This window comes from Acomys russatus, chromosome 17 (assembly GCF_903995435.1).
Source record: "Acomys russatus chromosome 17, mAcoRus1.1, whole genome shotgun sequence".
Taxonomy (NCBI): Eukaryota; Metazoa; Chordata; class Mammalia; order Rodentia; family Muridae; genus Acomys; species Acomys russatus.
In genome coordinates this window covers 50,133,910-50,157,359 of record NC_067153.1, presented here as the reverse complement: position 1 = coordinate 50,157,359, position 23,450 = coordinate 50,133,910, and the positions used below count along the sequence as shown (strand labels likewise).

The window sequence follows — 23,450 nt, the reverse complement described above, 5'->3', positions numbered from 1 at the left end:
AGAAGAAGAGGAAGAGGAGGAGGAGGAGAGGAGAGAAGAGGAGAAGAGAGAAGAGGAGAGAAGATAAAGAACTATTCCATTAGTACTGTGACTCTAGAGAACACTAATACAGGTAATGAACAGAGACATGGATGTGTAAGACAACGCCTTGCTCCTCATCTCGATTTATGGTCCTAGTGTTTTGTCACAGCAATAGAAACCTAACTTAGACAAACACCTATGCTGAAGACTCATATTTATTACCTCTGTAGCACACAGGGGCTACTGCAAAGGGTCTGCCACCAGCAAAGCCACTTCTGCTCGCTCAGCCCAGAGTGGGCTAGGGACAGTGAGGCAAATCTGTACCTCCTAACAGTGAGGACCCACTCAGGGAGCCTGGAGCCTGGGAGGAAGGGATAGCCTGATTCAGGGATAGAGCTCACGAAGGTGATAAGAGACATGGCCCCAACCACTTCCATGATGAACACACAGATGCTAACTTATCTTCCTGACTTAGACTCAATATTCTGCCATTTCTGATGTAGCCGAGATGTGCATTTACTTCTGTCCTTAATTAAAACAATGCCATTTCTACCTGAGAGCATCTAAGGCCAAATTAAAATAACACAGAGAAACATGTTGGAACATTCTGTCAGCATTACCTGTTGGGGACTCATGCCTGGCCTAGGAGGTGGCAGTGGCCTGGGGTGCACATCTTAGGGTGGTCACCTGGGTATCAACTTCACTCTGTACAGGGCGCTTGAATGACCTATTAGAGTTGGCCATTCTGGGTTCTACTTAAGAGAAGAAGATTTTCAGGTCTTCTCACAGGTCTCTAATGCAACTTTCTGGAACATTCCCTGGCCTACTTTCCAGGAGCAGGCTTTCTCAAGTCTAGTGGGTATCTAAGCATGGGAGATGGTTTCCCAGGACATGGAGGCCCATGAAGACCACATTCATGTGCTTTACCTTTTTCATGGTTAGAATGCTGAAAGGTCGAGGCTTGAGGGGGACTGCCTCGGCAAGAACAAGACCTCACTTCTGGTGGTAGCTCTGTTCCTAGCTTCCATGACTGGAGGACATGTTGTCTAGTCAGGAGGCCCCGTGCTTCTCTCATCTGTGTCTATGTGACATAGGTACTGCAGCATGGGGAACCAGCACCATCTCAGGTATGTTCCACGCAGTGCAGTATGCACGGACAACAATCAAGTGCCAATGACTGACGCCTCCAGAGAGATGCGAGGGTTTCAACACCTCCTTAACATAGGGGGCCATGTGCCGAATCAGTTCTACACCCTTAGCCTCCAACAAAACACCAATGTGCCTGAGAGCTGAGGAAAGGGAGAGACAGGAAGGTAGGGCTGGGGAGACAGGGTTAGGGAGACAGGAAGAGGCTGAGCATGGGGCCCAGTTTCACAGGGGTAGGAACTAGACTTCTCTGCTCTTTGGTGATACAGAGAAGGTAAACAGAGCCTGATCTCTCATCTTCAACCTCACTGGGACCCTCAGTCATCCTAGTGCCACCTCCAGGCATGCTCAGTATTGGCCCAGTTCCGGTTGCCTCCCCTCTGTGGCAGTGGGCTCACCCCACACCCACCTGTCTTGTATGACAGGCTCTGTCTCCCCCTCCCCATTGAGACAGTTTCCCTTCGTTCCAACCATTTGCCATTTATGTATTTAAAACAATTCAAAGAACAGCTGCTTTAAGGAAAATTGAGATGAATGCAGACCAATTACAGAGAAAGAGGGACCAGCAGTAATGCCTCTCCTTCTGAAAAATGCCGACAGAAATAATGTAGCTCGGACAAAGCCATCTTTTTTTTGTGTGTGTGTGTGTTTGTTGTTTCTGGGCTCATATGTGCCAAGGGCATGAAGAATGTCTCTGCTTACAATACTACTTGATGCAGCACCGCCATATACAATTTTGTTTACGCACAGAATCTATTAACATGTCCAGCTATTACCGTGGTGATGAACAGGTGGACTCAGGGGAGCCCAGAATGGGCTGCTCACGGATCCAAGTAATGACTCTGGTCTTCCATCACTTGGGCCGAACAAAGACGGGTTAGGGTGCAGGCATCGGGCTCCTGCGGACTGAGCCTGCACTGCCCGCCTCAGTGCTCACACCACTTTCTAATTCAGTCTGCTTTGTCCTTGTGAGGACGTCACGTCCAGAAAGCATCTAAATCGATCCGAGGTGCAGGGCTGCTGGGCGAGAGGCCATCTCTGCTTCAGGGTCGCAGGCAGGATTTTCTTCTTCTTCTCCTCCTCCTCCTGATCGGTGACGTTCGTTTTTTTGGCAGTCTGCCTGCTGGAAGTATTTCATCTTGCATGGTGGTTCTCTTCTGCCCTGGTGTGCCTGCTTCTTCCTCTGTCCACATCCCTGCTGTGTCTGGTTCTTTTTGTCCACTGGTAAGATGTCATGGGCATCCTCTGATCATACTGGGGGTGAGGGTGGGGGCATCAGCCCCTGAGCTTTGGCCTAGGTTCTTCCCTGTCAGTGTGCTCCATGGTAGATGAGAGCATTGATCTGCATACTAAGGGTTGGTTTCCTGGGTCCTCACAGTACTGGGGCCTGGCATCAGTATTAGGAGAGTGTTGGGAGTCAAGCAGGCTTGAGAAAGAAAGGATGTTAACTCAGTATATGTAGATCAGCTGTGTGGTAGGAGACTCACTGACTCTCTCCTGATGTGGGATTCAAACAGAGAATCTCCACAGGAACGCCCCATTAAAGGCAACCCATCATGAAGACCCACCCCTCTTATCCAAGTGAAATGCAGTGAGGTCACTTGGGTGCTACCTGGAGCCACTATGGAAGTCAGGCTGTCACGGGGAAGCAGTGTCCCTTGAGATGACATCACATGCTACCTCCTTTCCAGCTGTATCCCCTTTGTGTCCTGAAGGAGGCTTCTAAGTCCTCACCTGTATCTTCCTGGCCTCACAGATTCTACCGACCCTTTGGGTGAAGGAAGTCTCTCAAATGCCTATTTTCCCAGGCAGAGATCATATCAGGGAGGGTCCTGCTTGCTCCTTTGGTCACTGCTAAACACGTCACATATATGTCTCCCGCTATGGCCTTTCTACCAAGGTGGTATCTCAAGACCAGGTGCTAGCTGGATTCCCCAGGTGGGAATCAGGGTCAGCTCAGGGGACATCTGGTGTGAGAGCCCAGGTTGGCTTGGCATGCTTCTAGAATCTAAGATGCAAATGTCATCGTGAGAGGCATAGTGTCGGTTGGAACAGTTAACGTGTGTGTGTGTGTGTGTGTGTGTGTGTGTGTGTGTGTGATGAGGGGCACACAAGCTTGTGTTCCCCAGTCTCATCTGTGTACAAATAACTGAATTAACTCTCTGGGAGAATGAAGGACATTAAGTCAAGAAAAGATGTGACACACTGCATGCCATGTTTCTCCAATCTGGGAGTTTCAGGCCTAACCTGCCTACACAGGTAGGGTGTAAGCTTTAGATGCTCCCAACATCTGAGAGGGAGGAGAACCATATGAGGACAATGGCACTTCCAATAATCAGCAAGCCATCAGCCTTAGAAAATTCCGCTGCATTCCCAATGACCTCAGCAGGCTCGAAAGGAGCCTGGCAGGTCTTCACTATGAGGAGTAAAACAGCCATAGGCTCCTGGAGGGGGTAGGCACAAGGCAGATGCAGGGTGACTAGGGCTCCCCAGAGTGACTAAACTGCATCCCCTTGCTGCTCACGTGTGGCCAGCCACTTAGCAGACAAGGATCTCCTTGCCAAGACACCTCTTCCCTTCCTTTCATACAAAGCGAGGTGTCTACACAGGTTGGCCTTGTCCTCAAGGAGCCCTGGGCTACGACAGCAGCTGCTACGGGGCTCGCTACCTGCTGTGTGGGGCCAGACAGTGACCACAAGTGTCCCCAGGAGCAGCCAGGCTGTGATCCACATCACATTCATCCTGGTAATTCCCTATGTCACTTCTTTTCAACGAGTTCATGTGCAGTATATATACTGCAGGTTCTTCCGGGTCACCTTTTTTGATCGAGGTGGCTGCATTGACCCTACTGTGGCTGTGTGGATAAACTGTCTACCACTCAGGTGGGCACTTGTATGGCTGCTGTGTACTGCCCAGTCCTCCTTGCTGGAGCCTCGGTCACTCTTGGAGATGCCCTTCCTGGCTGCCTGTGAAATCAGCTGTCTTGGGTGCTGGGTGAGGGGCTATGTCCTCCGTGGATACTCTTCCCTGGCCTCTCCTTGGCTGATTCAGCTCAGCCCTTACCCCTTCAAAGCCATGCTGAACGCACAAAGAGGCTTCTCACTGAGAGCGACTGGACCTCTCTAGATGGTGAGCAAGGCTCAGCACACAGATGTGGGACAAACTCAGGCCGAAGCAGCTGGATTGCTCCCATCCCTAGGGATTCATTTTCCCATTTTCTTCTTCTAGGTTCAAACCTTTGGAATTGATCCAGATTCCTACTCCAAGTGTAACCCAGGGGCCTGTTCATTGCTCCTGCCTCTGGAGACCCCTTCATCTCTAGCTCCACGAGGGCAGGGGTGCAGAGCCAAAGGTGGGAGCTCTGGGAGCAAGGCCTGTTCTCCCTCCACACTGATAGACAATTCCAGCACCTGTGGCCTACAACACCTGGGCTAAAGACACCTGAATGCCAGTCTCTGAGCAGTTCCTCAAGCAGCATTTCATTCTGTGGTCTGTGTGTGTGTGTCTGTATGTCTTCTTTAGGGTTTCAATTGTTGTGATAAACACCATGACCTAAAAGCAACTTGGAAAGGAAGGGGCTTATTTCATCCTATACTTCAGGTAACAGTTGATCATAGATGAAAATCAGACCAGGAACTCAAGGCAGGAAGCCAGCAGCAGGAGCTGATGCAGAGGTCATGGTGTGGGGGCAGGGGTAGTGGTGGAGGGGGTTAACTACCACTGCCTCATTCCCCATAATTTGCTCAGCCTGCTTTCTTACAGCACTCGGGACCATCTTACTAAGGGTGGCACCGCCCACAGTGGGCTGGACCCTTCCAAATCAATCACTAACTAAGAAAAATGCACTACAAACGTACGAAGGCATTCTCCAGTTCAGAGTCCCTCTTAGACTCAAATAACTCTAACTCGTGTCAAGACAGGACAGGGTGGGGTTGATTTTGTCCTGAAGTTTAGATAGTTCCCCCCCCCCCCCCCGACCTCCCAGAGCCTCATATTTCACTCTGGGAGCTGCAGGATGAGATTCTCCATTCACTCATCCTTGGGCTTTGGTGGGTGGCCTCAACATAGGAAAACCACAGCTTCCAGTACTACAGATTTTGTATGTGGGTGTACAGAAATGGGCATTTGCGGGGGAGAGGGGTTGCCCTTCTTGGGTACCATTTACCTTGTTTTTTTGTTTGTTTGTTTGTTTGTTTTGTTTTGTTTTTGTTTTTTGAGACAAAGTCTCTCCCTGGGTTGTAGGACTTGCTGATCAGACTAATCTAGCTGGCCATGGAACTATGATATCATCTCTGGCCTCACTCCTCATGGGTTGGAAATTACAAATGAGCACCACCCTATCCAGCCTTGGATGTGGATGGCTGGGGTAGAACTCAGGTCCTTGTGCTTCTGTGGCAAGTGCTTTGCCAGCTGTGGCATCTCTTGGGTCTGAGCCTTTCTGGGGTTTCAGCCACCACTAGTCACCTCCCAGACATTTGCTCCCATCTCCTCTGTGGCTGTCTTTGTACTTCCAGCGATACACTATGCCCATTTGTCACATCCTTGTCTCCTCACAGAAGTCTCCAGAAGGCTGAAGAACAGCATAAGAGACTGGTCGTTTTTAGCTGGGGACTGAGGACTAGCATTTGGTAAGTTCCCTCAAAGGCCACTTTGAGATTTGCTGCTTTAACATGGGGGCGCCGAGAGTTGCTCCATTCTTCCGGATGACCCACGACACTGGTGGAAACCTAGGCATACCTGTGTGTTGGCACTCAGTCAGCCCTGGTCAGGGCCCCATGTTGATTCCTGGGAGGAACTCAATTTAGTTTTCTATGATTTTGTTTAAAGTATGGCCACACACACAACCTTCACGATCCCGTGATAAAGACCTCAAGATTCTAGCTCAGTATATACAGAGGCTCCTGAGGCCAAGCCCTTCCCCACTTCAAAGTCCGAGGGAAGCTATAGGGGCAGAGTTCTGAGTGGAGTGAGTATAGCCCACTGAACAGCTGGCTCTGCATCAGAAGAGGCCAGGGCCCTCCCTTCTCCAGGCCAGCTCTCCTGAAGGAGGCTTGCCATGGACAGATGCTAGGCACTGCGGAAGATGCTGCCAGGATGTTCCGTAAGCCGACCATCTGCATTTGTGTTCTTCCGTGATATGGCTGCTCTCAGGGCTCTTGACCTCCAGATGACCCCAGTGGGCTAGAGGACAGGCTGTCCAGCCCAAGTCAGAAGCAGCCGAAAGGAACTGCTTGGAAGGACTCTACATCTGCCTGTAAGAGGGGCCGCAAAAGACTGGGTGCAGAGGTCGGACAGCCACACTCACATGTGATCCTGCAGCTGTCAGCTGGACATATTTGGATCTATGTTCTCTGGAGTATACACAGCTATGTAGTGCTAGCTCTTGATAGAGACTCCTAGGACACCCTCCCCAAGCCTCCCCAACCTCCCACAACTGTGTGTTTCTATATACAGAACCAAACCGTGGTGCTTAATAGCTAGTTGGAAGAATGGATTCCAATCCAGCTGGTTTATTCTGATTTAGGGAACAGTATAGCTCACCGTCAAGCATCTCGCAATTCATAAACATTACATAAATGCAGAGTAAACATTGCTTAGAATATTGGGCAAGCCACTTACATGTGCAGTGCGCAGTGCGCAGTGCAGCCGTAGCCAGCTAACATCTGCACAGAGACCCATTCTTGCACAGCCACGAGGGACCAGAATCCCCACCTGGGATGCTCCAGGCCTTTTCATCTGGGTTCCCTGTAAGTCCTGGTGCCAGAGCTAGTGGAAAATGGGAGCCCAGGAGCTACAGAAGAGGAAGGGAATCCCGCCCTTTGAAATGATGCTTCACGGATGGGTACAGGAAAGACTGTTCCTTCTACACCCAAGGAGCACCTTCATTCACTAGTCACCTGGCTCAGTGCAGAATGATGCTCTCAAGGCCAAGTGTAAGGGAAAACTCCCGAGCAACACTTAACAAAGCTAGGCCAGGGCCTTGTTTGTCTCCTGAGTCCCCCAGGGCCATGGACTTCTCACTTTCCACCGTGACACTCACATCTCGCGCAGCACTACTGTGCTTGTGTCGTTGTGAGTGGCATTCGTCCCAGTGACCCAAGAGGCACTCTAGTATTTTTATGACCTGTCTTCCTCCTTTTTACTTGCTGATCACGAGCCAGTGAATTAATTTCATGACCCGCTAATGGGGTGGTGACCCTCCAACTCGTGAGAAGCAGTGATTGCGGAAATGCGAACATCAGCATGTGACTGGGGTCTGCACTGGGCTAATCAATGGATCCATTTATCACACATACTTAGGAGGCCCCTGTGAGGGGGCAGGTTACTGGATTACCCAGGCCCAGGGATCATCTCCTGAGCAGCCCTCACTCTGGTGACACTCAGAGAAATATAATCAGCAGGCTTGCATAGCAACAGTTTGTGTAGCAGAGGCGCAGGGTGTGGAGGGGTCTTGGCTGGAGGAATGTCCCATATGGAATGAACAACACTGGAAAGGTATTAGCAGCCACTACACGGACACCAGGCCTCTTAAAGGTAATGGGTAACAAGACCGTCACCTCAGAAAAACAATTTATGGTGGCATGTGAATTGTGCTATCAATTTACTCTATAAAAGGCCATGATGTGATCGCACAATGGGAACTTCAAATTGTGATTGTTAAAGATCTTGCTGGAGAACATTTTAGACACCTTAAAAACATGTCACCTCAGGCCAGAGGTCCCAGTAAGAGTTGAGCCTCTTCTTTCTAGACTCAGGGACACAGGGCAGACTAGACTACAGAGCTGTCTAGCTCCCTTCTTGCCTCTGAAGGGCTCGGAGGGCCCTCATAACCCACGCAGACACACTGTCTGTACTTGTCCATCCCTTCCAAATGTGACCCCAGCAAGTGGGGGGACACAGCAAGCCGAGGGTTACCTGTAGTCCCAAGAAGGACACACACAGAGGGCATGAGTTAAGAACCTCTGGCCTTCTCAGGATTCTGCCCTGAATCACAAAGGGCCATGGATATGTCTCCTTTTTTGACACTAGTTTTCACCACAATATCCCTTATCCAGGTGGCTGAACAGCCTGGGGTGTGGTTGAGGAGGCTTGGCCTTAATAACAAAGCCACTATGTGGCACTGGGGCATGCCTTCAGTAGCACTCTGCGTGGTTAAGGCTGATAGTTCCTCACTGTCTGTGATCTCTCCTCAAACCCATCTGTGGCCCCCTCCCACGGAGGTCTCGAGAGCTCAGGCATCTGAGCTGCACAACTGGCATCTGATGTCTACACAGGGCAGGGGCACACATAGAGCATCCTATACCTGTGGCTCCGCCCACCTGCCCATGCATCTCTCCATGCTCCACAGAGTCTAAGGCTCTTTGAAGTGTGCTTGCTTCTATGCCTGCTCAGCGGGTTCCCCAAACTGACCCGGAACAGGTCTCCACTTTTGCATTGTTCTCAAAGGAGCCAGTGCTGAATGACTTGCCACTAGCCCAAACGATGAGGGTACGGCTTACGCACCTTGCCTAAGGACCCATTGCCTCATAGTTGCATATCACAGAGAATAATTACCTGCAGTGTCCAGGCAGTGTGTGATGCCATTACCTCAGAAATTTCAAAGAATGGGCAATAGCAGCAGCAACAAAATATCAAAGAACACCCTAGAGTCCTCCTCACTCTACCACCTGAAGGCAGAGCAGCTCTGGAGACCAAATTATCTGTGGCGTCCTGAAAGAGCTCAGTGTGTCCTGCCCAGTGGGATGAGGAGGGGGAGGTATTGGGAGCTCTTGGTCTCTGTTAACAGCCACTATACCATATCTGGGGCGGCGGCAGAACCATGTGTAACCCCATCCCTAGGCCTGAACCTTGATGGCCCCCTTGGCCTCGGGGGGGGGGGGGTACAGATGCTTGCAGTCAAGTTTGGAGGTACCTGATGTACCCCCACATCTCCCTTACAAAGTTTTGGTGGCAGCAATATGCTTTGTACTAATTTCACTTCCTAGCTGACCACCCCAGCCAACCAATCCTATGGCTCAGACCCTGAGTGCCAAAACCAACTGATTCGGATCTTTGGGACATAGCACCAGAGAGTAAGGAGGAGCTGTGACAGGCATGGGGACAAAACTCGTCATGTGTCTCCTGATCCATCCCATTCCATCATGTCTGCTCACGTCTCCCCATCGCGCCCACAAGAAAGGAAAGGGGGCCACATACCGTGGTGGTCTTTATCCGCCCTCCGGGCTGTGTGCAAGTCCAGCCTGACCGGTTGATTAACAAATCGCAGCCTTCCCCCTCCAGGCAGGGGAGCATGTCACACCACTGCTTTGTCTTGATAATTCGAGCTGTGGGAGAGAGGAGAGAGCTGGTCAGTGTGCCACTCCCAACCTGCAGGCCACACTGAGTGGAGTGCCAGCACATTTAAGCTGGGCCGGGCACCTAGGCATCACAGTGGGAAGCCCTGGAACCAGGCACCTTGCCTTTCAGAGGTATTCTGCATGGAGGCTGGCCACATACTGCCTCTCCTGGGTGTACCACCATCGGTCCCCAACTGTAAGAAGTCACTGGGAAAGTTAGAACATTTTTTATAATAACACCATTCCCCTTTCCCAAGAGGCAAAAAACTCACTTTCTGCTTTGTCAGAAATGTGACTGTCCACAGGACAGCTTGGGTAAGACCAGGAGTGTCAGGAGTGAGGCCTGGAAGGAAGTTAGCAATCCTATGGTGGCCATGACCCCTCATCTACAGACACCAGCCAGACTTAAGGCTCTGAGACTGGCAGGCTCTAGTCTTTGTCTTGACGCCTGGAGGCTGCAGGGCAGGGGTCTAGTGGAGACCTGGCAGTAGCAGAGCAAGGTCATCAAAACATACAGATAAAACCGACCCTTCTCCTTCCTTGCAAACCCACCCAGGTTTGGTGGTCGGGCCTTCTCAACAGGAAGGCTCTGTGAGAAACCCATAAGGAGGGAGTCTGTAATGGTGCTAGTTTTCATATTGCCAGAATCTTCCATGATCTGCTCACCCTGCTAACCTCCTCCCTAAGGCAATCCTTACTACTGTACTCAAGCGATTCATAAACAAAGCTTGTGGTTCAGGTGGAAGCTAAGTCTTTGAGAGGGTTGCTCATGCTCAAAGTGATGGAACTTATGATTACCTAGGAAATAGCGGGGCACAACCATGGGTGCTTGTGAAGGCTTTTCCAGAGACAACTGGGCAAAGGGGGACAACCTACCCTGTTGATGGGCACTACAATCCATGGGCTGGGTACCTGGTCAGAGCAAAGAACAAGGAGAAAGTCAGCCCAGTATGGGTGTTTCCTGTCTGCCTGTAAGGTGGCCCAGGAAGTGGTACCCACGTCTGACCCATGAGGTTCCGTCCAAGGGCATGGAGCTAAGCAAGCATGGACTGAGGCCCCTACACCCTAGATCTGAAACAACCCTGTATCCTGTTTCCTCCAGATATTTCATCATAGCAAGGATGGAGTAATAGATGCAGGTAGCCCATCTCGACTCTAATACCTCTGAGCACTGTTTGAAGACCCAGTTATGCAGGAGTCTACCTGCAACTTCAACCTCAACGTCTGAGACTGGAAAACACTTAGAATCGTTCATGAAAAATGAAACAAGAAAGGACCACAGAACATTTGGGGTTCAGACAAAGAGTAAGGTTATACCGGCTACATCCCTGTTACGAGACCTCCATGTCTGACACACCTCTCCCCACGCGGGAAGGGCCTTGCAGGGACTCCCTCACTGCTAACCCATTAAGAGCCCGCTGCCTCAAGTGAGGGCTTGATTTAATTTCCTTTGGACATCAGGGACATGTGTGTTGAGAACCATCAAATTTTCCGTTTGGGTTCCTCTTTCTGAAAGCAGTACCACACTGATTGGCCCCGCAGCCCAGCAGGTGCAAAAAGCTATTGGCTGAGCTGCAGGATTGACTGGACTCTGTCAGGGAGGAGTAGGTCATTCTTTTTCACCTTCACAAGACCCAGAAACAGAGACCTTTCCATCCCAGGCAAGAGGGGACTACATCCCCCACCCACCCCAGCTCCACCACTGATCCCACACACAATCTCTCTAACTCTTAGGTTTCTGTCCTTCTCCTAGGCTTTCTTTTCCATTTCACTTAAAAAAAATTTTTTTTGAAGCACAGGACTCTAGATTTGTTGTAAATTAAAGGTAGGATTCCACAGAATGTGTGCATTACGATTTCTCACAGTAAAGTGTGGTAGCTGACATATAAACAGCTCTGTAAACACATATGAGCTTGGGTGGAGTATGCTTAGACACAGTCCTTCAGCTGGGAAGTCAGTGGGCTTCACTACCACCAGATGGTATGTGCCATGACCTGGCATAAGAAGGGCACCACTGGCAGTGCTCTGCTCCCCGATCCTTGATACCTTGATTTTGAACAAGCAATCCCATAATTACCCTTTACATAGGACCAGAGAACTGCATCTAGAGGCAGGGATTGCCCTGACAAACTTGGACAATGTGTGGCAAAGACACAGGATACGCCTCACACAGTAAAAGCTGGGCCCTGGGGTTGGGTCTCAAGGGCCTGGGATTGTATGGAAGACACGGAGGTGAGCATCCAAGGGTAGATCAGCAGCCATTGCTTGGTAGGCATGACACACCAGGAGGCGGCGCCATGATTAAGCGAATGTAGCATAGCCGACAGGAGTCTTGGAATTTAATAGATATGCCTGTCACAGGCAAAGTAGAGAACACTGTGGAATGTGTTGCCTCCCTCATCCCATCCCAGCATCTTTATATTAGTTGCCAGGAAGGTAGACTGCCCACCAGCCAGAATCCTAGGTCAGCTTTTTTTCATGATACCATTAGAAGCCCCTGACTCTTGTATTTAGACACAGGGCCATAGGGAAGCAATTCAGTTCAAATGAGGTCCCAACAATGGGTTCTGGGCCTGGCAGGATCAGTGGCCTTATAAGAGATGCCCAAAGCACCTCCTGTCTCTGCAACCCATCACCTGTGAGGGCACGGCAAGAAGGCAGACATTTGCAAGCCAGAAACTTTGGCTTTGAACTTCCAGCCCCCAGAACTGATGTCAAGCCACTAAACAGCCTGCCTGTGGCATTATGCTATGGAAGCCTAGAGTGATGGAGTGAGGACTGTCCCATGCTGAAGGCGGTTGTGCAGTCCCTGTGAAGACGGGACAGTGAAGGCAGCTGCTCCCTCAAGGGTCTGGGAGAAAAACAATCTGGCTTCCTGGAAATAGCTTCAAGAACAGTGGCTACCCCAGCTGTAGCCTCCCCAGGCCATGGGTACCCCCAGTCTGGAGACATTCCAAAGAGGCAGGCATTAGGCCCAAGCCAGTCTCCTGGGCTCCCACTAATCACAGCACAGGTGGCTGGTGGGCAAGTAAAGTTGGCTTGTGTCATACATCTGTTCCTGAGTGTTCATTATTTGTGCAAAGTCACCAGCAGCTGCTTCTCCCAGCCCTGATGTGTCACTTTTGGTGAAAGCAAAAGATGGTATGAAACCCGTCTCAGTTGCCAACAAATATAAGCCTGGAAACATCATCAGTTGCCTCAGGATCCACACCCACACCCCAGGCCCCAAACTCCTGTGTGCGGTGCTTGAGAAGTCTCTTAACAAGTTGAACACACACACATGCGTGCGCATGCACGCACGCACGCGCACGTGCACACACGCACACTCCTCCCCCCCCCCTCCAGCCACTGATGCTGGATGCAAGGAATGTGTTCAAGCAAGAAATTGCCCTGTATGCACAAACCTGTCCCCCATAAGCCACTGAGAGAGGGTTTGCTGGTCAGTGAGCTACAGGCTCCCATTCACTGCCTAACAAGTCAAGAACAGGACTGGCTAAGCCTACAGCTAGAGCGACAGCAGGGCCTGAGGTAACTCATTATGGACTGGCTAGGGCAGAGTGGCAGCACCAAGAGCCAGTCCCAGCCTGCCTGGTTGCAGGACACACTGATAATGGGTGGGCTTTGGAAGCTGAGAAGGGTTGGTGGGCTAAATGTAGCTGCGTCTGAGTTCGGATCTCATCCTATCTTGTATCAAGGCCACTTTTCCTGCAACACACAATGGGCCCCTGAGCCTCCTCCACCCATTAACACTCTGGTGAGTAGTGGGAAGCGGGGGGGGGGGGGGGGGATAAAGCACGCAGCCTGCTGACACCGGGGACTGCCCACACTCAATGAGATGACATACACAGATGTGCACACAGCCAGGAAGGGAGTTCCTAATGGCCACGTGACAAGCTCCTGTCCAGGTCACATGCCATACACACCCTCATGAATATACATGTGTGCAGACATGGGTATGTATATAGGATACATGAACACAAGCTCATGGTGCATATCTCATACAGTGCTAGCACAGCAGCATGTAACATAAAGCAACCTATGTGGATATACATGCAAGCAGAGCACATGTTCTTACATCTACACACGTGCCTAAACCTAGGACACCCATCCACATGTACCTGCACCACATACATATTCATACACTGCACACACATGTATAAATCCTCACACATAACACAAATACACATGTACATAATGACATACATATTCACATAGATGCATATATAACACAAACACATACATGTATACACACCACATTACACGTGTGCATATATATCACAAGTGTATCAGGTACACATATATACTTACAATGCACTCCCTGCACATACATAAACACACAAACTGATATATTCACCATGCATATCACACATGCACATACCACTATACATGTACACTGTACATATATACAGACAGAGAGAGGGCACATGTGTCACATATGCACACACTCAGACATACGTATGCACTCTACGCATATTCATGTATGTGCAGACCTACACATGGGCATGCAAGGACACCGCATGCACAGCCAGGCAGTGCTGAGGGCTGGTCAATAGTAGCGCATACACAAGCAGAGCCTGGGCATGCTCAGGGACCAGGCCTCTGAGGACACTGGAACAGTGCTGAGCACACAGGTCCTTTTGTTTGCCTGCAGGAGCTCAGTTCACCCAGTCCTGCCTACTTCCTGCTGGAGGAGGTGGGAGACACAGTGCCAGGCCAGCACTGGGCTACCGCGTCCTAGGGACAAAGGGGCCTTTCATGCCTCCACGTCACAGCTTCATCTCACTCAGGCTATGGGCTGAGGACAGTGATCTCAGCACAGGGGAAGGATGCCCTAGGAGCTGAGGCGTGCTCCTGAGGAGCATGAGTGAAGCGGGGCCAGTGACGTGGGTTTGAGCAGACAGCTGTCACAGCCTACAACATATGATGACCACCAGAGTTCCTTGGCCTGTGACAGTCAGGAGATGGGGTCTCAGGTATCCCAGGTTCCTGGAAAAAAGTGGATACTCTGGACAGATAGAGGGCAAGCATGCGAGTTCTAGCCTGGGAGAGAGAAGAAAATTCCAGAGCCTGAGTCTTCCACATGGCTAAAGAGTGGGCCTTAGAGACGCTGCCACACCAACTCTACATACATGCTTCCCCAAAGGTAGCATGGTGGGCTGCAAGTCTCTCTCCATAGTTGTCTGTATCACACACAAATACATGTGTATGGACAGCACACCCATCCACACTCACACACACTTGACAGCATTCACATGCAATACCGTAGGGCTACACACACCTACACGAAAGAAAAAAATCCTGTTCACATACATGCCACACATCCACCTCACACACAAGCAAACAAAGAGCAAGCCCCCCCCCCCACACACATGCCACTCACATGCACATATCAAGCCGAGAACAAAAACTATCCATTCCTTCACAGTTCTACACGGACCTACACGAGTGTCCGTAGCATGCATGCTTGATGCTACGCTGTTCAACTGATGTGACAGCCCCATACTGCCAGGGTCTCAGGCAGTGTCCTGAAGACAGAGGAGCAGCTTGCTCCCCCTCACCAAGCCTCTCTTGTGGTCATACTCACTTGCATGGGACAGAACCTTGTCCTAGATGTCCCAAGGTCCAGTATGAAACAACTGCTAGAACCCAGACCCTGTTCTGACAGGTGAAGATCCAGTAGGCTGTAGGCAGAATGCAGAGAACTCTGCAAGGTGACAGGGGCCTGAGGCCTTTTTTGACTAGGAATAGGTCACAGGTTGCGAAGGCTCCTGGGCCATTTGCCACTGCCGAGGAACCTTACGTGGAATTGAAAGAAGCTGTTTGGTTGGCATAAGTTCAGATAGAGAGTAAGAGTTTGAACAAAGGACTGCAAGCTCTGGGATAGAAACAGATCGGAGGGGAATTAAGGTTTTTCCACAAGGGTGCTGCAAGGAGAAAGAGGGCTTTGTGGGCTAGAGAGCTCTGGCTCCCCAGTGACTATGAAAAGGCTAGGGGGCCCTTAGAGGGACAGACCTTTTTGTCTGTCCCAATCTGGACCTTTTTTTGGCTGGTTTGTCATCCACTGCCATGTTACCTCCAGCGGTGGCAGCCACTCCCCTTAGTTCACTCTGCTATAAAATAATTTTATACTCTGTTCGCTAAAATAAACCCAAAGCCATCTAATATCACTCACTTCCCTGGCAGAATCCTCTGTTGTGCCAGGTCAGGTACACTTTGGATGCTCCTGGGGGGCGGTGTGTGTGTGTGTGTGTGTGTGTGTGTGTGTGTGTGTGTGTGTGTGTGTGTGTGTGTGTGTGTATAGCTGGCAAGCCCATTCCCATGACCAGTGAGGGCACTGCACAACTTGCCTAAACAGAAGAGCCCGTGATGTGCTAGGGGAGATCATGTCATAAGTAGGTCCTGTTTTGTGCACTTCAGACAAGGCTTAGCCAGCGTGATACAGCCCCAGCCCTGCACTTACTCCTCAAAGGCATGACATGTCACCCCATGAGCAACCCTTGGCCACTGCCCATTGTTATATTCCTGAACCTATTTCCAAGAGACAGGGACAGAGAGAGGGTGGGGGTGAGGGAGGGAGGGAGGGAGAGAAAACCTTCTGGGGCCTACTGGAAACAGCCCTCATGGAGAGGCAAAGTCCCACACTGCCACACCTGGGTCATAAATGTTCTGTGCATTTCCTCTACCTTTGGATCTTGGGGGTGATCCCTTGGTCCCGGCTGTTTTCATCATGGGCAGCCACAGTAGTGGTGGGCTTTCTCCCAGGTCTCCTTTGCCAGAAAATACAGGCCAGGGTTTGGGAGATATTAGCTCTCTCTCATCTGTTTTTTTGGGGGTGTGGCTTATCAACAGGGATCCAGCACTAGAATATATGCAGTGCCTCCCGTGTGGTCTGGAGGGGGTACAATTCAGCTCTGTGGTGGCTGATCATGACTGTCTCCGTGATGGAATTCAGAATTACCATGGAGACAAGCCTGTGGGAATGTCTGTGAGGGGTTATCTAGACTGCATTAAATGAGGTAGGAAGATCCACTCTGGAGAGAAAACAAGCTTAGTAACAACACTCATTGCTGCTCATGGGCTTTGGGTACAATGAGGCCAGCTGCCTCACACTCCTGCCACCATGCTCTCCTGGCCATGGTGGGTTGCACCCCAAAATGAGGCCTTTCTCCCTCAGCTTGCCTCTTGTCAGGAATTCATTTACGGCAATGAGCAAAGCAACTAACACAAGCCCCCTGTGCTACACTCAGGCTGCACCCTCGTGAGCACCTGTGCATTCCACAAGAAGGGTGGTGGGGCCTGGCTCTGGGGAAGGCTGTTGGCAGCCTGCAGCGGCAACACCTAGCACCCTGCGCCGCTGGCTCCCTGCCTCCCGCGGCTCCCTGCCTTGCAGCAGTTCATTGGCACTAAGCACGGCAGTAAATAAGCGATGAAGATTCTGTTGCTGGGCCCTGCAGTAATTGGATTACTTCCATTTAAAGCAGCGCCCTGTCAGGCTGCAAGGCAGAGAGCTGTTGGCATGGGAAGGAGACAGCTTTAAACGAGTTATCAAGAACCCGCTATTAAACATGCCTTCTGGGATGGCTCTGGGTTAAATGGAAGGTGTGATCACAACAAACAAAGCCCACTGTTATTAGCGCAGTTCAGGCAGCTGCCCTTAACGTATGTGTGAGCCGGCATCCCCTGAATGAACACAGAAGCCATTTGAGCACCAGCAGGTAGTTGTTCCACCCAGGAGTCTACTCCCTTAGCCGCGGCTCTGGGAAACACCTGCCCTGTAAAATTAATGCTGCAAATTTCAATTTTATTGGTTTCGCTGTTTTGTTTGTGTTTAATTGTAAAATGGGCTTTGGCTTATTCTTGCTCTACAGTCTGGGAGGGCTTAGCTTGGCTTGAGCTCATATTCCCACAACATTATAATAAAAATGATACCGCTCAACAGCAGCTGTGGGGGAGCCTCCCTTCCAAGGGCGCTCTATATTGTTCGAGTCTGAGGAATGCTCCTGCCTGCCCATTTCTAGGCCACAGAAATCTGGTCAGTGGAACAGAAGGCACAGCTGAGGTGGGACTTGTCCAGAGGAACCCGAGGGCCAAAAGGGTCTCTTGGCAAGTAGGGACACAGCTCTACCATGTGCTGGCCTTCAGGACCCCAGATAAGAAGCAGCTCAGCTTAGACGGGAGCTGGGAGCAGTGGGCTCAGACAGCTCTGGGGAGGCGTGCCTCCAGTCTGGGTAGAGAAAGCCACTGCTCAACTCCTGTAATTGTGGCCTCATCCTGCAGGGATTCTAGCGCAGAAATGGAAGGGGTGAAGGTGCTGGACCCAGCCAACGAGGTGTTGGGTAGAACCAAGGACCTACTTTGTGTCCCATGGTCAGGGGTCCATGCTGGACCCTATGGATTCTGACAGCTGTGTGGCTGTTTTAAGGCCTCTGGAGTAGCTGGGCATCCCGTGGCTTGCAGCCTCATGTGGGAATCAGATGCTGGTTCCAGGTAATCAAGGCAGAGAACTTGATTGAGCAGCGATTTTACTCTGCTCCCAGCTGGGCCTGGTCAGCTGCCTCTCTGTTCTCCAAGCAGGAGGAGATCTGCTCAAGGGTGCCACGTGGAGCTTGGAGTCATGCCAGCACATATTACTGAGGCCTCAAAGACTAGGAGTCAAGCTGCACAGTCTCCTCTGCTGCCTACCCTGCTAAGAACTCTATCCTCTAAGTCTAGAGAGGCAGCTCCTGCTGCAGGAGGCACTGACCCCACAGCTACCTTGCTGATACCATCACAATCATCATCTAACACCACTGCCACTGCCACCGCCACCACCACTGTCACTTCTGTCACTACCACCATTTTCACCATCAGCATCCCCCAATAGCACGATTCTCAGAATCATCACTGTCACTACCACCATTTTCACCATCAGCATCCTCCAATAACATGATTCTCAGAATCATCACTATCATTACCACCACCACCACCACCATCATCATCATCACTATCACCATCATGTCCAGTGCCACCACCAATACCAGCATCATCACCATTTTTATCATGATGGGCTGCATCATCACCATAATTATCACCGCCATTACGGTCATCGCCATCACCTTCATCATAATCACTGTCACCATCATGACCACCACCACTACCTCTCCAGCATCAACCATGCTCACTATCAGAATTACCACCATCCCCATCACCACCATGGCCATAACCAGCATCAGCATCACTTTCATTACTGAAGACAGAGCTAGGGGTTAGAGAAGTGCAATGTGAGGTCTGCAGTCTCCTGGAGGCTAGCGCTTCCTGTTCTTATTCTAGAACTTTTATTTTTTTTTATTTTTTTTTTTTGTTCTGCTGTGCTGGTAGCACCAAGCTGGGGCTCTGCAGGACAGCTCTGTATACAAGCGCCCTATGCCCCATACTGTAGAGGGTTTAGACTCAGAGATGGAGGACTGCGTTCCAACACTCAGGTACTCTGTACCAGCTCCCTGGATTCTAGAGGCTGTAAGGTCTCTCTTAGGTCCATGCTTTGTGGTTGGTTTATCCCTGACCTGCAGTAGAACTATATCATCTATCCAATTTAATCTGGGAGACCCATCAGGCCCAACAGCTAAGTTCACTAGAATACTTGGGCCAGATCATACAGGTATCCCAGGAAGTTTCCTAATGAGGTAGGAGACCTAAGAGTGGTGGAGGTGGTGGGAGGTGAGCAAATGGAAGGGTAGAGGAGGAAGAGGAGAAGGAAGGAAAGAAACCAGAGCTGCCTGGTTTCATCAGCCATGCTGTGCTTAGTACTGACTTCCAGTGCTATCCTTACCTCTTCTCTGGGCCATGTCTGCCTCCTATCTTTCCATTCTAGGAAGACCCTGTGAGGCTCCTGTCCAAGGACCATGCAAAGCCTGAAGCCTGGCACCTGGAATTTGACACAGTTTAGAAATGATGGTCCTGAGACCTGGGCTGACCACAGGTCATGGGCATGAAGGCAAGTGCATGCCTGAGACACTCAGCCAGCCATGTGCTGCTGCTGCTGCTGCTGCTGCTGCTCTCTGTGCTTTGTCACCTTGCTTCTTCAGGGCCCATAAGGAGGCCACACAGCCATCTCACCAGTAGGGGTTATCCAAGCTTTCCAGAATCCTCTGTGCTCCTCTACTGGCCTTGACTTGAGGTAGGTTCTCTTCTGATGCACCCACAGTTCTAGCAGCTTCCTCTACCACAGTGGCCAACAGAAGGCGTTGTGATCATACATGGTGCTCATGTACGGTTCGCTTTCCTGTTATATAGGCCCAAGTCCTTTGCTCAACCCTTACCCTTAGCGTGGACCCTCAGTGAGGGTGGGCTGACACCAAAGCACAGACATTGAAGTGTCTGGAGACACTGAAGCCTCGTTTTTCCAGGTCCACAGGAACCTCCCTCTCTGACAGGGAGGCTCAGACTGCCGGGCTTCACAAACTAGAGAATCCAGCCATATCTCCCTGGTAGGCCGTGGAGGCCCAGCTGCCCTTTAGTTAGCTTTCTCCACATTACCTAGCACCTGATTCCTGCTTCCAGCTTTGCCACCGGTCTCCTTGGTTATTCCAAATGGCTCTACATAGAGAAAATACTGACTCAGCACCATCAACCACAGGTGCTGCCAAGCTTACTGGAGCCTCTGCAGATGTTCTGGATGTACCTGGCTGAGCTTAGAAGCTGTTGGTGTCTTCCTATAATGTTAGATGCTCAGGGCTGAAATACTCATTGGGAAGGTAAGGCAGGGCCACAGCCTTGTACCCAGAAACTGTGCTTATTGGACAGAGTGGGGCAGAGTCAGTGATTCAGGCTGCCTCAACCACAGGACTTGGGGCATACCCAGCACAGGAGCATGCAGGTCTATCCTCAAGATTGTTCTGAGCACACCAGCCATGGTATGTATACTGTATTACATAAAGAGCCCACAGAATTCACAGGGCAGTGAAGGCTCCTGGGCTGCCCCCAGCCAGTCAGGAATGCTTCCAGAAAGAGGTGAGCCTTGAAGGATGAGATAGTCACATTGAGTGTGTAGACTGGGCACTTCCGGCTGATGGGAGTGATGCAGGAAATTACAGAGGCCTGTGCTAACAGGTGGGCCCATTAAGTGTCACTGTATGCCTAGAGTATGTGGCCAGTCTCTTGTTATGGTAGCAATAGGAGGTAGACCCAGGTTTGCTGACTAGGAGCTGTGAGCCACAGATTTATATCTGCCCCATGACAATCTGAGAGGAAGGTGGCACCAATCAAAGCAGGTCCTTAGTGGGCCCCAATATAGTGTTGCTTCGTCAAAGAGCTCTCAAGCATGGAGAAAGGAGGATTGGAGTGACAGATGGGCCTCTGTCACCAGCCTCGGTGTAGAACCAGAGATGTGCAGGGAAGGCAGTGCCTGACATTAGAAGGACATCACACCCAGGCAGGCCACTTCACAACCTGATCAACAACTGTATCCTGTCTCATGGCAGCACATCTACAAGGTCCCCTTTCTGCTTAAATCCAAGACACTGCTTCCCATAGGAGGAGAATTCTCCCTTCAGCTCTGCCACCGAGAAGAGTACAAAAGTGTGGTGGGAGGAGCATCAACCGCACTTTAGGTCAGGTTGTGGGATGAATGTCCTACATACATATCCTGGTGGCAGTCATGGGGCAGGTGCCAGATGGGTCCAGCCCTGCTGCAGGAATACAGAAGGATTGTGCGAGAGCGAGGGAATGAACTAACCAGAGGATGGTGGTTTTTCTTAGCACTCCATTGTAAATCTTTTCATCACGTGGGGAATAACTATCTGTAAGACCCGGATTGCATGTTGAAATGACAAGTTCCTTCCCACAACTTTTAGACAACATAATTTACTGAGAACTGCCTCGATAATGATTTTTGTCTTTAAATAGTTGCAGTAGAATGGATTAATTTTCAAGATGGCTCTCTGATTACAGAGATTCATTAGCTGCCTGGAGCTGTCCCCCAGCCCTCAAGAATAGGGAGCCCCATTTTATGATTAGCACGTCATGCCATGCCAGTGCAAAACACTCCAGATTCGGGTAATCAAATTAGATTGAGAGAGGAGGGAGAAAGCACAGCCCGCAGTTGTCATGGGGTGCCTATTTCATTATTTCATTAGGATCAAGACAGGTAAGAGGGGGAAAAAACTACTCAAATCATTCTTTATGGGCAAACTCCACTGAATTGACAGAGGCTGTTTAAAAGAGAAGACAGGCGAGACAGCAGGCTTTAATTTCCATGTGTGGAATGGAAGCATTTCCTTTCTGCTTCCAGGCTTGAGGTAGCCTGCTAGGGCAGCAGACCCTGGGACCATGAGGAATCTGGGAACACTAGTTATATGGGAAAGCCACTTGTCCCTGAACTCAGAGGGGGACATTCCTTTACTTTGGGAGCTAAACAGACTGTAGAGTAGTCCCTGTAGGACTGGTGTGGGGGCAGAGGGGCCTACAGGTGAATGACATTTCTTCTGATGAGACACTGCCCATGGCAAATAGCCATTGAGGATAATAATGCTGACAGCCTACTTGGGGAGCCCTCACGAGGCCTGAGACACTTCAAGACTCAGAGAAACATCACTGGTGGGTCCCTTAATTATTTATTTCCATAATCTGTCCAACTGTTCATCCATCCACACATCTATCATTCCAATTGTCTACCGATCTGCCCATCTGTTTATCTATCTATCTATCTATCTATCTATCTATCTATCTATCTATCTATCATTAGCATGAACCATTCATCCTACCATCATCATTCATCCGTTTATACACCCACCATCTTTCTACTTACTATCCACTAATTCCCTATCATCTGCCTATAACTGATCTAATCATTCATTACGCATCTCTCCATCATCTATCCACCATCCATCCATTCATTATCCATCATTCAAAAACCCATTTATCTACCAACCAGTTTCTTCTATCCACCTACATCTTTCACTATTTACATATCATCAATTCATCTCCTATCATCCACACAGCATCCATCTATCTATCTATCTATCTATCTATCTATCTATCTATCTATCATCAATTATCCATCCATCCATCTAACCATCTATTATCCATCATCCATCTATCCAACTATCTATCATCCATCATCCATCCATCTAACCATCTATGATCTGCCCACTCATGCATCTATCCATCCATCCATCCATCCATCCATCTATCATCATCCATCCATCCATCTATCCAATCATCCTTCCACTCACCTACCCACACAAACATTCAAATGCCCAGACACTAACTAGTATGCTATGATTTGAGTGAAGCCATCAGTCCCTGGGTAGAAAGTCCTCTTCTACTCCTGCCTTCTTGATCTTTGAGACCTAGCCCCCAGCCTATGAGGGATGAAGCATTCTTGCCCATGGAGACACTGGCATATGGTCCTGTTAGTAAACTATTTGGACCTGTTAGGAAGCTAATTGGGACATGAGTTAGCCATGGACTTGACTTCCTTCTCTCAGAGATCAGAGACTCTGAGTAGACTTAGACACTACCCTGCCAGCTGGGGAGGGGCCGTGTGTCCTCCATCTAGAGACCTGCCTCATCTCCTACACTTTCATAAACTTTGCAAGGGGGCAGAAGACAGAAGGCACTGGGCTTCTTTTGACCCCATCTGACCTCTGCACGCATGGCTTATGAGCAGCATTGAAACTTCACTGGAGGCCACAAGGAAAGTTGGAAACAACAGGACAGAGATGGCAGGAGGTGGCATTTCCACTTTAGCTGGGGACCATGGCATGCACACAGCAGGAAGCAGGCTCTTCGCTCCTCCTGGAGGACTTGTAGCACCACTCTGTGCCGAGGCACCTGCCTGTCTTACAGCCACAGCGCTAGTTATAGCAAAACTCACACTGGCCCTGAGTCTTGCTTGTCTCGTCTTGGGCCACCTCACTCCCACTGTTCTGAATTATGAGTGGGATGTTGCCCTGCTTCTGGACCCCA

At 50.2% G+C, this 23,450-nt stretch overlaps 1 protein-coding gene across 2 annotated transcripts in view; it reads right to left on the bottom strand.

The window, feature by feature from the left end:
* The window catches only part of Tafa5 (TAFA chemokine like family member 5), a 200,727-nt gene that overhangs the window by 17,696 nt on the left and 159,581 nt on the right, over positions 1 to 23,450 (bottom strand). For both annotated transcript variants that reach the window (XM_051160165.1, XM_051160167.1), the window contains exon 3: positions 9,364 to 9,491. In XM_051160165.1, coding sequence (XP_051016122.1) covers positions 9,364 to 9,491 — 128 coding nt within the window. The remainder of the gene's footprint in view (positions 1 to 9,363; positions 9,492 to 23,450) is intronic.